This window comes from Engraulis encrasicolus, chromosome 23 (genome assembly GCF_034702125.1).
Source record: "Engraulis encrasicolus isolate BLACKSEA-1 chromosome 23, IST_EnEncr_1.0, whole genome shotgun sequence".
Lineage (NCBI taxonomy): Eukaryota > Metazoa > Chordata > Actinopteri > Clupeiformes > Engraulidae > Engraulis > Engraulis encrasicolus.
In genome coordinates this window covers 23,249,575-23,265,274 of record NC_085879.1, presented here as the reverse complement: position 1 = coordinate 23,265,274, position 15,700 = coordinate 23,249,575, and the positions used below count along the sequence as shown (strand labels likewise).

Sequence of the window (15,700 nt, the reverse complement as noted above, 5' to 3'; positions counted from 1 at the left end):
TCTGAATCAGTGGCACAAATTCTGGAAAGAAACTGCTAAATATTATACAGTGTACCTTTAAAGTCATAGAGCATAGATGTTTCTATGCACTTTACGGTGAGATGTTTATGCCCTTTTTGCATTTGTTTAATTTTTTTAAATGAAATGTCTTGTCTTGTCTCGTCTTGCCTTGGCTTGGCTAAGTCTCTCTTCGAAAAGAGATTCTATATCTCAACGAGATGTACCTGGATAAATAGATAATTAGATCAATAGCTCATAAAATATATTTTTTAAAGAGTAGGCCTATCTTCGCAGATTTGTAAAGGATTGAGTTTAAGTCTTTCAGGGCTTGAGAATGCGTTGATAAGAAAAGGCCTTGTTTGTCAATCATTGGCAATCAAAAATTGGCTATCAACTTCGAGCACTGATAAAGCCTTGACTTACATTAAAAAACCCAATAAAAAACACTCTGGGTACATCATTATCATATCTCCAGTCCTCCAATAAAGTTTCCACGCGGTCAGACTAGCCTTAACAACTTTTGGGGGGACTTTACCCTTTTCAACATCCCAATTGTAACAGAGGAAATAACCTTTGAATTGCGCTTTTGAGAGCTATTGGATTAAACTTCTTCTATTGTCCATGACATCTTGTGACGTTATCACAAGGGCCCACGCACAAGGGAGGACTAGAGTTAGGATGATGGAAAGATCCCTCTTTCTGCTTTAGAAGTTGAGCTTGGCTGAGTATTAGACAGTGGTGTCACTTGTATCAGTGTGGAGAGGAGATTCAACCAGAGAGAAAGTCACTTGTGGTTCCAGACAATCCACCAGGTTGGTACTGGTAGTCTGGGGGTGAAGGGGCGCTGGGTTCAGCAGGGGTGGGAATAACAGGCACACCATATGCTCCGGTTGGACCCTAGAAGAACAAGAAGAAGAACAAGAAGAAGAACAAGGAGGAGGAGGAAGAAGAAGAAGAGGAAGAAGAAGAGGAAGAAGAAGAAGAGGAAGAAGAAGAAGAGGAAGAAGAAGAGGAGGAGGAAGAAGAAGAGGAAGAAGAAGAGGAAGAAGAAGAAGACAAGGAGGAAGAAGATGAAGAAGACGAAGAAGAATGATATGGAAAAGGGCAAGAAGATGAAAGAGAAAACAAAAAAGAAGGAGGTATGTGAAATGTAACAGCAGGGGGAGAAGTGGAAAGACAAGGAGATTCATTTTAGTTTAATAACTCACTGCAATTGACATTAATAGATAGGCATCATTTAAAATAGTAATGCCCACAGCTAATTACGTCTATGTATATCAATTAGGGTTTTTTTTTTACAGCTAGGCTTTGGGGGTCGTCTCTCCTATGTTGTTTACAAATATCATGCTTCCACGCATATAGAAAGTGGTCCTGTAGGTGTCAGAAGTGTCATTGTGGATAGTCAGGGCAAGTACATGTACATGTAATAAGAAATAGAGGCCAGACACCAGACAGTCGCAAAGCAGAAGCCCCTTTCTCTGTATTGTGTGTGCTGTCCACAAAGCATTTTGCATATGGTTGGTATGCTGGTTTGAAAATGGCTGGCAGCCAATGAGTTGTATAGTACACACATGTATTATAAAAGGCATAATGTTGCATCTCCAATCAGCTGCTGAAGCGACCTCTATTGGTGAACTGTCTGCAGTCTTCAATACTGTACAATAAACATACCTCAGGCGGAACGTAGGGAACATAAGGAACGTAGGGCGCAGGTCCGTTGGCCATCAACTCATCATAAGACTGTGACAGAAATCATAGGAGAATGGAAAAGATAAACAAAAAACACATTTGCATGCGTTTTTAAATGAATGAATACAAACAAATGTACATAAAATAAAATACTTAATTATATTGAAATAAACAATACATTTAATACAGACACCCAAAAAAACAAGTATGGTTAGTTTTTGTTTCTACTACCCCAATATGTTTGTCAGTCAAAGAAAATACACAGAAAGAGTCATTAGGAAAATCGCATAATCTGTGAATGAGAGAGCCATGCCATTGTTGTAATTACTGCGTTATAACCAGAGGTGGAAAGAGTACAGAAAATGTGTACTCAAGTAAAAGTATCTTTACTTTGCTTAAATTTTACTCAAGTACAAGTAAAAGTACCTATCTAAAAATCTACTCAAGCAAAAGTAAAAAGTACTTCACTTAAAATGTAATTTGAGTAAGAAGTACTTAGTTACTTTTATTAGCTTTCCTCTTGAGAATGTCATGTTTATTTTTCTTGAATATCGTCCTCCATAACCTCTATCTCTTGCTTGGCACCAGCCATCATCCAATACATTGATACAAGATAGTAAAATAGTGGAAATGCTGTGTGACATCCTGTACAATCTTTCATTTCTGGCGGATTGTGGCATTATTGTGCATGGCATTTTGTCTCTCAGTCAATTTTTTTTACTCAGTACTCAGGCCAGGTTCCAGTGTAATTGAGTAAAGTACTTGGGTCAAAATGTACTCAAGTACAAGTAAAAGTATTAATTTAAAAATGTACTTAAAAGTACAAAGTATTCATAAAAGCTACTCAAGTACAATATTGAGTAAAAGTAATAAGTTACTTTTCCACCCCTGGTTATAACAGATATGCGGATATTTTTAATATACATGTAAACAGCTTTTAAGTGATGAATGAATTGATAAAGACAGAGATCTAGAATTTTCTGGGGGCTGAACTTACAGGTGGAGGGCTGTCGTAGCTGTGTGTTGTTGGAGAGTCTCGGATGTCTTCCACTCGACTCTGAGCCTAAAAAGTACATATAAACATGCAGAGAGTCACAGAGAACTATCAGCTATGACACAGAGAGAAGGAGGAAACGAAGAGAAAATACAAAATAGTAAGGCAAAGCAAAATAAAGAAAAACAAGCTTTTCAGAGGAGAAGGTCTCCTGTGTCTCACCCCTGGCTGGTAGGCTGGTTCAGGCCTTGGGACAGGACCCTGCAAGGAACAGACAGAGCAAAATAGGGTTGTGTTTCCTTAAAGTAGCGTTTCTCAGCGGGGGCGCTACAGCCCCCCAGGGGGCATTAGAGAGCTCCAGGGGGGCGTAGAGAAGGATACAGCTGAGTGGGGACCATTAGTCTATTTAATTTTTCAATCCTAAGGGGGTGTTGGCAGGCTTATGATGAGGCCAAGGGGTCGTTTGTTCGAAAAAGGTTGAGAATCACAGGCTTAAAGCGTAGTTGCTAGCCGGTTAGCAACTTGAGTAGTTGTTGCCAATGGGATATTGTATTGCATGCAATTTGGATGGAAAGTGCAGTGACAGAGAATGAGCACAAAAGAGAGAAATAGTGTAGCTTACATAATACAAAGAGAAGCTAATAATTGATTGGATGGTGCTACAAACCAGAGTCTTCCTGATAATTGCATAGTTTGATTATTCGGTTTCTCATAGAGTACTGCAGTGGTCTCCAAATGCTTCCTGATGAAGACAAATCGAAACGCGTAGGCATGTAGCCAATGTTCAATAAAGGCTCTTTAACTTTAGTTAGGAGTGCCTCAAATAGTATTTCTTTTCATGGAAGTTTGGACACCCAAGTTTTTCTGATGAGCACCCTTTTTTACTAATTGGACACAGGACCCAGTGAACCATTCCCTTTTCTCTTTTTGCTACATTAACCGATACATTTGTGGCCATATCCTCGGCTGCGCCATCTAAGTATCAATATGAATGGATTAATATCGTCAACCCTATGCGGCCCAAAGCAACACAGACACTTACATGGATATAGACCGGCGGGTCAGAAGGAGCGGAAGGGGTAGCGGCCGGTGCGGAAGGGGTGGCAGCAGATGCGACGGCAGGAGAGGGGGCTTCCTTCTTTTTATTAGAGCATCTCCTCACACAGCAACCGATGATGAACAGTGTGAGGATACTGGCAGCCAAGGCTATAGGCACAGCCCTGTCTGGAATGGTTGGTCCTGCGTGGAGGAAATGAAGAGCCAGAGTCAGTGATTTAGTGGGAAACTTAATACTGACAAATTTAAATTCTTTCAATTTCTTCAGAATACAATAGAACATTCCATCAGGTGAAATCATGTCTTGAAAACTTTGAGTTTGAACACATAAAACGTATGGAATGGCTTATAAAACTTCTTATGGAACTCACTGGAATACTAAAACTCCTGAATTCCCATCAGAAGTTAGTATTCCATTTCAAACAGGTCAGACCATTTGCTTTGAAAACTTTCAAATATAGAACACTTAAGGGACAACCAGGGCCGGATTCAGATGGCCTGGGGCCCCTGGGCTACAGCTTGCTTTTTGTTCTTGAGTCATTTCAGACTCAGAGATAATGATTTATAGGTTGAACATATTTTGGAAATGACTTGTTTGCTTATTAAAATACTGTTCAAAATGTTACTTTTCAACAGGGGTGTACTCATTATTCCTGAGCACTGCATGCTGTACTTTTACTGCACTAATACTTGAGTTAGACTCTATGGCATAACTTAGTGTGTGTGTGTGTGTGTGTGTGTGTGTGTGTGTGTGTGTGTGTGTGTACAGGTATGTGCGTGTGTGCATGCATGTGTGTGTGTGTGTGTGCATATGTGCGTGTGTGTGTGTGTGCGCATACGTGTGTGTGTGTGTGTGTGTGTTTACGCACTAATGTACTTTTCAAAAAGAACTAACTCTACTTGGCATCTTGTCATTTTGTATATTTCCTGTGCACTTTGTATCTGCTAGTGCTGTTGGTTGTGATTATATCCTTTTGAGTCGCTTTGATTAAAAAGTGCCTGCCAAATGCAGTGCAATATAATAGGGCATTTTTTTTCTGTCTTTAAAGGACCAGTTCTGCCAATTTCAATATGCTGTTGTATTGCGCACGCTACCCTTGACTCGTCAGTACCTGGGGACCATTCCATCAACGGCGGTAACCCCAAATCCGAGCTCAAGTCTGTAAACTACGCTATTTTTAGACAGAGATCCGTTCCATCAGCCTTGCTAACCTGAAACTCAGCTGAGTTGCCACGGTAATTTATGCTCCAACTCTAACCTGGTAGCTCCCAGGTTAAACACCAGGCTAAATGAATCAGTGTTGCAAAAAAAAAAAGAACCTGTAGGAAACAATGTCACAGTGGGCACGTTCCGCTTAATTCCCGCCATCATTTTACGAGATCAAAGCGAACCAGTCACTCGATTTTAATAGTCTATGATGTGATAATGCCAGTAAAAACTACAATAGTTACCATTGTCTTTCATTTCGGGGGATTTCTGATAATTAGCACATTTTTAAAAACTTTTATAGTGTTGATTTACTACTATGATGCTGAACAATTCCTTCTACATAGCCGAAGACGTGAGTGGCCCAGTGGACAGGTGCGCTGCTTAATATGTGGTCGCCCCGGGTTCAAGTCTTGTATGGCGACAGGTTATGGAAACCTCAAAACATTGGCTATTTTTGCCTATTCTCTCCTTTGATGTCGCTTTGTGGCTGCCTTCATTTGCTATCAAGCAATAGGCCTACAGTTAAATGTAGGCCTAGACCTTAACATTTTACAGCATAGGCAATAAAAAAAACGTCTTCACAACCACCTTGCAGACGCCGACGCTTGAGTTTGCATTGCAATGATTCAATAAATGATCTCTGCCTAACGTTTTAGCTTTATTTAATCCGAAAACAAATTCTTCTGAAAGATAAAATTAAAACACCTTAGATGATACAAGCATTTTATTTTTACACATTGAAATGGTGGCATTCGAGGTTTGGACGAGACTCTCCCTTTGATGATTGAGTTATGATCTGTCATTGCGCACGGTGGGGATTGAACGCGGGCCTCTCAATTGGAATGCGGTTACGTTACCGCTCACCTACAAATGCTCGCATCATATGACTGATAAAGACTTGATTTGACAAGGCATGCCCCAGTCTACAACATGATCGCATTTTCGACAATCGTTGATATGGACTTCCCCTGTACACCGTGCACGAGCGCAACGCCAGCTCTGATGAGCGCGGCTGAAGTGAAACTAGCCAAGGCGCAGCTGATCTTCAGTGGTGGAACGGTGTCAGAAGCCGCCGTTAATTGAAACTCGGCTTTTGCGCGTAAGCGCCGCTGAATTCAGCGCCAATGATGGAATGGTCCGATCTGATCTATTATAATGGGGGCAGCTTTTGTTTACGTTTTTAAAAATCTTAAAATAGGCCTACTCCAAATATTTTCCCTAAAGGTATCACTGTTTTCTAGTTTTCTGCTGATGTTACATAACCTTTTGCATGTTATTGGGAATAAATCAAGATTTTTTTTTCCAATGTAAACAAACACCTGCCCCCATTAAAATGACCAAGATCTTGGAAAAGGCTGAATAAAAAGGGTAGTGTGAGCCTTACAACTGCATGTTGAAATTGGCTTAACTTATCCTTTAATCCTGCACATGATGTCTTGAAAACCTACGTATAGAATAGCTGAGCTTGGAAAACTCACTGGTATACAAAAAAACCCTTAATTCCCTTCAGAATTAAGTATTCCATGATATATACATTTTTTTGGAATTCAAACGTACAATATATGGAATTATCTGAGCATACAATATGAGACAAATGACTCACCTCCAGAGCCTCCAGCGACATCGATCACAAAAGCTCTGCCTTTCTTCTCGGTGACCACATACCGTCCGACAGCTTTAGAGTCTGCACCTGACATCTCGAACTGCAGCACGTCAAGATGAGTGTTTATGAATAGTCGACCCTTGAAGATCCTCAACGCGTCTTCGGTCATCATGCCGTTCTCGAAGATCACATGCTGCTTGTTCTGGACATCGGTAAAAGTGACCACTGCCTCAGACACAGGAACCGCAACCCTGTCTTCCCATGAGTCATGGGTATCCACATCATGCCACCTGCTCCCCTCTGCAGTTGGGGGAAAGGGGGGGGAAAAAACGGAATTCGACTGAGATATTGAATTGAGTTTTAGTTTTAGTAGTGCGTTGCAGTTTTTCAGTGTAGTTGTAATTCCTTCGCTGCATTCAGTGTAGGGAATTCGACTGAGATATTGAATTGAGTTGTAGTTTTAGTAGTGTGTTGCAGTTATTCAGTGTAGTTCCTTTGCTGCATAGAATTGAACACATTTCAATTATTAGGGGTGGCAACATTTTTGAGTATGGTTAACTAAAGTCTGTGAATTGTGAGTTGAAATAAGGAGCTGTCATCATGCTGGTAAGGTGCTCGTTGGGCGATGACATTTTTTTTCAGTAGCAGACGTTCACAACTAATGTCTATAAATTAATTATTAATTGGTAATCAATATACAAGCAATGAATATGATTCTTAGATAATGCATTAAAAACGGGGGGAAAAATGAATCCGCACAATAGCGGCATTAGCTGTGCTTGCACCACCCTGATGTCTGCAGCTAAAAAATGTGATAACCCACGTATGCATGTACAGTATGTATGTGTGTGTGTGTATGTATGTACAGTATGTATACTATGTATGTACGCACGTATGTATACATGCACACCTAAATATGGATGTATTATTTTGTACCTCTAATTCTTGCAGTAGTGCTGGAGATTTCAGTCCCACTGTCTCTGAGAAAAGTGTAGCGTCCTGCGTCAGCAAAACGGATTTTGTAAGCAGTCCAGTGATCTCGCGATACGGTTCCCCTCGCTCCCCTCTTGTCTTCCGCATTGATGCGACTCCACAGGATCCTGTGGTCCTTAGAGCCGGATGGAATGAACTGCAAAATGCCGGCTTCTTTGGGCACTGCCAACTCGAGCATCACTCCGTAATCCACGTCCTGTACATACGAGCAGTCTTTGAAAGGGAAAAACAAACCAGATTTCAAAATAAAAGCAGGATTAAAAAAAATATGACATGAGAGCATTGCGGTGTAAGCCCAGCACTGGACAATGTGTGACTGTGTCATTAGGAGGGGCACCAAGATCAGCAAGGCCCCATCTGATATGCAAAACATTTGAAAATAGGGTGCATTCAGCTAAATTGGGCCACTTTTTTGCAAATTCAGAAAGACTGATGAAATCTGAGATAGAACATCAATACATTACCCAAACTTAAGTTTGATTGCGTAAAGTGACTCGTAATCTTCCATTTCATGACAAAAAACAACCTATTCATTCCAATGGTAAAACTAAGAATTGCACAACAGAAAAAAACTAAATTAGTGATGATTTTAATATTCCTTCATTTTTTTTTGTTTTCAACACGTTTCCAAAAAGATATCACAACTTCAGCTCCCCTGACACCTCCATCTTCAATAATAGTCACATTTTTTGTAGAAAATATGAATGGTAATTACCATAGAAAAAAACGGCCCAAATTACCTTAACATGTTCAGCCAAAATGGGCCGATGGGTTTTCTGACATTTTTAGGTATATTAATTTCACAATGTTGTGACAGCTATGTTTTTCCAGATTAAATGCACACATTCAAACCTAAAAACACATCCATTTTTCCAGTTTTTATCACATCTGAAAACAGTATCATCCTTACTTTATCTAGACGATTTCTTAATGAAAATTCACTTTCTTCTGTCAGTCTCCATATGAGGGTTCCCCCTGCCCATTAAAAAGATGTTATGCAATTCAAATGACTTTAAACTGATAGAGTAATAATATTGCAACAATTTCAGTACATGTATGGTGGTTGGTCTGTAGAATTAAAAGAAATGAGACACCCAATGCTTATCCAGCCCAATTTAGCTGATGGCCCAATTTACCTGAACACACCCTATGTAAAATACTGTACATCCCTGAACGCAAGAAAACTGAGCAAATTACTTTGCATAGTGTACTTACATGCATGTGCATCACTATAATAATCAGTGATGGGCAAAATGGATTCATTAGTTACAATCTAGTGTAGGGCTGCACAATTAATCGAAAAATAATCAAAATCGTGATAACATAGTGAAATCGAACTCGTGATTTTAATCGTGGCAATAGTGACCTACTTTTGAGAGCGTCCTTGAACCCAGAACATACTGACAGGCTGGTGTTTCTGGCCTGAAATCTGTCCACTTAAGTTTCATGCTATTGCCTTTACATAATTATTACAATTCATTTTATTTTGCTCATCCCGTATGTAATTCATTCTTGGTTATATTTCATCTTGTTATAATTTAAAAAAAAAAAAATCTGCAAAAATCAATAATCGTGATTAATGATCGGGATTATGATTTTGACCAAAATAATCGTGATTATGATTTTTTCCGTAATCGTGCAGCCCTAATCTAGTGTCACATATTCAAAACATGACCTTGTTTAACCTCTGCAATTCAACCAGGTGACCATTCAACCAGCCAATCACCTGGCTTAATTGGACAGGTAAAACCAAGTCACTTGGAATATGTGGCACTGGATTATTCCTAATGGATCCATTTTGCCCATGACTAAAGGTATTTTTTGTTGACATTTTTGACAATTTTTATGACATTTTTTACCTTTAAGTATAAGTTTGGTAGATCGGTATACAAGTCCCAAGTCTGGGTTCTTCCAGTAATAACGGCCCTCGTGTCGTTTCTTGACCTCAGGAATTAATACCTCAGAAGGACTGTTCTGATAAGAGGGGTCAAAGACCTGAAAGAAAGAGAAAAATATGTGGATTGAACCCGAATGTACAGTGAGAAATGGTAAACAATGTTGTTGATGCTCAACAGTTTGGGCAGATATTTTTGTTCAGAGCAAGAACAGTATTCTTTATTAGTATGCCTTTACTTAGCCTGGAGCCTAATGTATGAAGCTCAACACAAAAACACAAGACCAGAGGGGGGAATGGAAACAAACACATAGATGGAAATGGCATTTTCTAATAGTTTACTGTAGGCTCCAAAGTTTTAATCTTCCACACCCACACTTTGTAAATATCTGAGGTGCTTCAAGCTTAAGTCCAGTTGCAACACATGAGAATCTTAGACACACTTCTGTATACATACACATTAGGGCTGTAACAATACACTCAACTAACAATTCGGTTCGTATCACATTTTTGACCGACAGTTCGATACACCCCACAATTTCTTAAATGTATCTTTTTGATGATCATTTATAGGTAGAATAGGGTACAAGAGGCTACTAATATTTTTCTAGAAAGTTTAAAAATAATAATGATATTAATTTGAAGCTTGCAAGCACTATCACATCATATCATATCATGTGGTTGTTTTCTGAAAAAAAAGCGTAACAGAACTTTGAAAGAGAGCATCATGATACCAAGGATTCTTTAAGTATATAGAGATATGCCAACATAATAGGTTTCTATGGGCACCTAACGTGACCAGGTTCCGGTCTGCCTAAAGGGACGTGTCATAATGCTCCTAGCATTGAATAGAACAGCCCTTAGGTCTGACTAGGTCTGCCTAAAGGGGGATTCCCCCCCAATAATAGAACCCGGAAACAATGGGCCAATGGAACCTCTCTCTCTCTCTACTCTCTCTGACGATACTGCCTCCTTACATCACGATAGGCCTAGGGCTGCACGATATCAGAAAAAAATGTGATGGTCGATAACAGCATGCAATATCTCGATAACGGTATTTAAAGAATATTTAGAAGTATAGCCGAGAGTTTTTCTTGTCACTAATTTGTCGGTCTGTGTGTGTGTGTGTGTGTGTGTGTGTGTGGGGGGGGGGTGGCTTTGGTCATGGTGGGCTTCTTGCACATTTGCTGATATTCAGCTAGTGATTGGACTGCACAGAAATGTTTTACTTGTTAGCAATCATTTTCGCGATTCGTATATCGCCATTCTTGATATTGCGATTTCGATACATTTTCGATATATTGTGCAGCCCTAATTGTGACTGTGTATCACGGTTTATTGGTTCAATACAATATCGTTACAGCCCTAATAAAAATACTGTTTGTGAATGACATTCTGATTTTGGTCAGGTTTGGCTTGTAGCCCCCTGGTGAGCATATACTTACATGAGTCGCATTTGCAATTTGAACATTAAGGCTTCCACTTTTGCTTGACTGGAAAAATAAATTAGGGACAACTTCAGTCCTTGGAATTCTGAAAGATTGCCCAGGGCATCTGAACATATCAGAATATTCCCCTGAGAGAGAGAGAGAGAGAGAGAGAGAGAGAGAGAGAGAGAGAGAGAGAGAGAGAGAGAGAGAGAGAGAGAGAGGAGAGAGAGAGAGAGAGAGAGAGAGAGAGAGAGAGAGAGAGAGAGAGAGAGAGAGAGAGAGAGAGAGAGAGAGAGAGAGAGAGAGAGAGAGAGAGAGAGAGAGAGAGAGAGAGAGAGAGAGAATTGGCATGGAGAGCATTCTTATAATACAATTATTTGTTTAAGAATTTGTAGAATGTTTCTTATAATAGAAATAAACTAAACTTACATGATGTGACTGCAGTGCCTACAAGAAAAAACAAAAAAACAAGCAAATTCAACTTCTAACAATGTGTCGTCACGCATGTAGCCCGCTTCCTCATTGCTGCCCGTACATAACACAAATTAATGACCAGATTTGTTTTTAAGTCACTAGGGAATCCATTTGACGTTATTATACTGTTGGCTGACAGAGTACAATCCTATTCCTTCCAAACAATAAGGGCCTTCAGTGACCATCCAACTTTAGCCTTCCTTGCACTCTACAAGTTGCAGTCAGATCTCTGTTTTGTAGTCAGATCTGTGTTTTTACCTCGGTTGGGAGTGAGATTGTACTGTGATATCGCTCTAATTTACAGTGAAAGTAATATTTAAATTCTGGACGCATATTTGAAAAAAGTCTAGTGTACAATAGCTCTGGCTTGCTCGAACTTTCTCCTCATGGATATCCCATGCAAGGGCTCCTCTGTGGAATGCAAATAGGGGTTTGTAATTATTATTTTTTTCAGAGTGAGAAATACTAAGTATGGAGTGAGAGAGTGAGAAAGGGCCAAAAACATGAGTGAGACTGACTGACTCCCAAAGAGTGAGACTTGAGAACACTGTGTCCGTTCCAATATGTGACCTTGCGTCCTCCACTTGTGCTTGTGGCCTTGTACCAGGAAGTAATATGTCATGATGACATCACTGACAACAACATCATATTTCAATATCTGACAAAAGCTCATCGTAAAGTTATTTTCTGATTTGCTAACTGAATGGTGAATGAAGAATTAGTCCACCCAAAAAATGTTTGGGCTAGGCAGACAGCGGGGAAACTTTATTGTTCTCTCCACTGAGGTGGGGTCAGAAGGTGGGGCGAGGCCACAAGCACAAGTGGAGGACGCAAGGTAGCATATTAGACTGCAGTCACTGTCTGTGTTCATGTGGCTCTTAGTGATGATGGAAAAATGTGGCCCTCTGAAAGTTCAGTTGTCCATCCCTGTCTTATAACTTTTCGAAAGGCTAGGGGGCATTTAAATACAGTTTCAGCACGCAATAAAAGTATGTCACTTACCGACAATTAACGCTATGGATTTTTTTCTATTTGGCAAGGCATTCAATGTCACATGCACACACAGGTTGACTTGAAAATGTGCGGCCACTGTGCGACGAATAGCCTACTGTGTGTAGAGTAGAGTTAACTAGTTACTTTATTGATCCCCTGGGTGCATAACATGTGAAATCCACGAAGCTATACTCATGAACGGCCATCCGGGTACTTTGCTCCTAAATGTGCGTCACGCCCCTTTATGGGTGAAAACAAACCGAATGTCTCATCAACTTACATGCTACATCGGCTACCCTAAATGAACACAGTACATGCTTCAGTCACGGCCGTTTGGCAATATTATTTGAACAGCCGGCAACACAACACGTTTTCGGCATGTTGTGCGTGAACAACGCTTGTCTACAGGTCCTTATCTTTCGTTTATTAAACCCCAACACCACCAATTGACTTGCATTGCCCGTTTTCCCCCACAAATGGGCGTAACGCACATGGAAAACGTCACGCCGTTCCTGAGTATTGCCTGGAAAATGCATGGGAAGTAGACCTGTAATATGTAATTAAAAGAATTACTACCACGAAATACCCAGAAAATGCCATATTAAACCATCACCTTATTAGCGATCTGGAAAGCAGTGTTACCAAAACGTTTGTCAGGGCCTACCATGAATCAATGTATGTGAAAGAAGTTTTCTACTCACACAGTTGTAGGGCTAACAATGAAAACAATGGGCGAGAACGCATATTGACTGTGAAGGCTGTCATCTTCCAGTTGACAAAATACAACAGCAGATTACAAAAGGCATGGAAAAAGTTGCACTGTTGTATTTTCTCACAAAAAACAACCGACAGACCGGTGGAAGATTGTTACGGCCGCCATGCTAACGGCGTGAAGTCAGAAGCAACAGGTTTTCAAGTGACATATCAAGTGAAAATACCGGGGATTAGCCTACGCCAGGGCCACACTGATCGAACTCTCATCGGAGAGAGTCTATGCCTCGCAGAAGCATTTTAATTTACAGTGGTATTAAAACAATACTTTTGAGAAATGCACACCTTGGAGTTGGAAAGGGAAACGCTTGATATGGGGTAAACAGTATGCTTTTATTTTGAAAGAAATTTCGTTGAACAAAATGCGCTTCAGATGACAGTTATCCTAAAAAATGTTATCCTAGTGAAACAGCGCCATCCGCTGGACGCCAATCAATCTCACATTCCCACGGCCCAATGGTCCCACAGCTTGTTTCTGCTACTAAGAGAACATACCTTTCTCCCCACGATGGGGGATAGGGCCTGAATTTGAATAATTTCTTAGAAATGTGGGAACATGGGCCAGCAGGTGTAAGCTGTGGGACCACTGGACTGTGGGATCAATGGGCCTAAAAATGTTAAAAGTCTTAGTGACTTCCCGTCTAGCCAGTGGTTAACACTAGTAGCCAGAAATGGACACAAGGCCTACAGAAGAAAAAACAACAACAACAAACAAACAAACAAAAACTTTTACTCTTAACAACAACAGTTTTCTAATCTCAATAAATCTGTTTGAAATAGCACATTGCGTGTGCATTGGCATGAGATAGAGCTATATTACATTTTCTAGAACATTTCTGTTTCTAGAATTACTCTCCAATTCGACTAGGCTAATCGGATTTCTCTGGGCACTACTTTAGGACTACTGACCGCTTCTCTGACATTTTTGTTTACAGGCAGGAATGAGCTACCACCGCCAAGACTGCCATCATCAGTACAGCTGAAAGCACCAGTCTGATGACGTTGACCCGCTTCTGATGGCTATGCCTGCCTGTAGGAAACAGAGAAAAAACAGCCATGATATCAAGGGCATTACATTACATTACACTTAGCTGACACTTTTATCCAAAGCGACTTATTTGTAAGTACAGGGTATTGGTTACAGTTCATGGAGCAGTGAGGTGTTAGGTGCCTTTGTTTGGCATTTGTTTGGCAGAGATCAACCACTCACAGCCTCCCATAGACCTACTGTAATGGACTCTGTATAATGTACTGAATGGATACACCACCCCCGCATCTAGATTGTGGGCTGGTGTCAAGATGGAAACAAACCAAAAGTAAACTAAAAACAGAAGCAGCACCTGTCAGGTCACCAGGTAAACGCCCTGTATGACAAATTACTAGTCCAGCTCTGTTTTTGTGGAATCGATAGCTGAATGGTTTGTGACAGAGAAGGGAAAGTTTATCGAAGTTAATGTCAAGCTACTCACTGTAGCTTCTAAGATGACAGTTTGTTTAGCCTCAAAGCATTTTTTTATTTAGAATGATTTGTTTGCCAATAGTTAAGTCCTTCCCCTTAATTTCTTTCGAGATTAATACAGTACATGTTACCGAGAAGTAGCAGAGAAACTTCCTTAGTGCTTCTGAACACATGAAAGATTTCGGCTTATAGTGCCTGGATTTACTGAATTTGCACCTGTAATGATTTCAGAGTTGATGGAGTAGGCTATAGCCTACTTCAATATCACGTGATGCATTTCTGATCTAGCCGCATTAGCCTATGGTAAGATATGTTTTTTTTTTTTTTTTAAGAATTAAGAAAGCAGAAAAAACACATAGGCTACCATAGAACTGTTGTTAGACTGTGTATAGGGAATGAACTTTAGAGAATATACAGTACATGTATCTTTTTTTGTTCTTCCTTTTTAAAAAAAAAAAAAAAAACGTACAGTGTTTGAGAAGGGAGCATTATAGCATTACCTTTGATGTGGATGGCGACGGAGCTGTACGCCTCCCAGACTTTGACTTGGTGAACAGCGTACTTAGGCCTATATTCTGAATAAAAACACTCCTGAATCACCCGTGACAACCTGTGGGAACTTAAAAACAACTTTTCTCGTCCTCTGTATTGGAAGTATTTCAAGCTTGATCCCGAATCCATTCTTGCACAGATACATGAGAAGGTCTTTGGTGTAAGTCTTGGTGTTCTCCAGAATTATACACCTCAGTTCCAGTCTGTCTCCCTCAAATAAATCTGTGGTGTTTGAAATGATGGCGGCTGGCATAAAACCTTGAAAACCATTCTGTTCTAAATACATTAAAAAAAAACATATACTGTATGAAAAGTTTATTTCCAAAACGGTGTATCCACCATTTTTAAAGTTTGCATTTTATTATTGAAAATGACTGTTCAGAGGTCCTATCACCTAGTGAATTCTTGCCATTCAAATATTTTGAGAGCATACTTTTTCAACCTATTTAAAATGCATTTTGCAATGCAATGCAATGGAAAGCACAATACAAAAATGTCAATTTCCCAACATTCTACAAAATGGAGATATAGCGTTTTGCAAATAAACTCTTCATACATACGTACATGAGAAAATGCAATTAA

General features: G+C 40.0%; 1 protein-coding gene across 1 annotated transcript; it reads right to left on the bottom strand.

Annotated features, from left to right (window-relative positions):
• Positions 1–499: 499 nt before the first annotated feature.
• Positions 500–13,216, bottom strand: LOC134439675 (uncharacterized). The gene is made up of 11 exons (XM_063189581.1): positions 13,038–13,216; positions 11,299–11,316; positions 10,885–11,015; positions 9,405–9,540; positions 7,489–7,758; positions 6,553–6,852; positions 3,726–3,922; positions 2,906–2,944; positions 2,687–2,752; positions 1,672–1,740; positions 500–897 (listed from the first exon to the last, which is right to left on the bottom strand). The coding sequence occupies exons 1-11, from the start codon at positions 13,099–13,101 to the stop codon at positions 769–771; spliced, it is 1,419 nt and encodes a 472-aa protein (XP_063045651.1). The 5' UTR covers positions 13,102–13,216; the 3' UTR covers positions 500–768.
• Positions 13,217–15,700: the final 2,484 nt, after the last annotated feature.

Bases quoted from the DNA above. Each gene is read 5' to 3' on its own strand.
- LOC134439675 (XM_063189581.1), bottom strand. From the start codon at position 13,101: ATGACAGCCTTCACAGTCAATATGCGTTCTCGCCCATTGTTTTCATTG. The intron at 7,759-9,404 runs GTAAAAAATGTC...TCCCTTTCAAAG, and splicing joins TACCAAACTTATACTTAAAG to ACTGCTCGTATGTACAGGAC. The intron at 2,753-2,905 runs GTGAGACACAGG...TGTACTTTTTAG, and splicing joins AACCAGCCTACCAGCCAGGG to GCTCAGAGTCGAGTGGAAGA.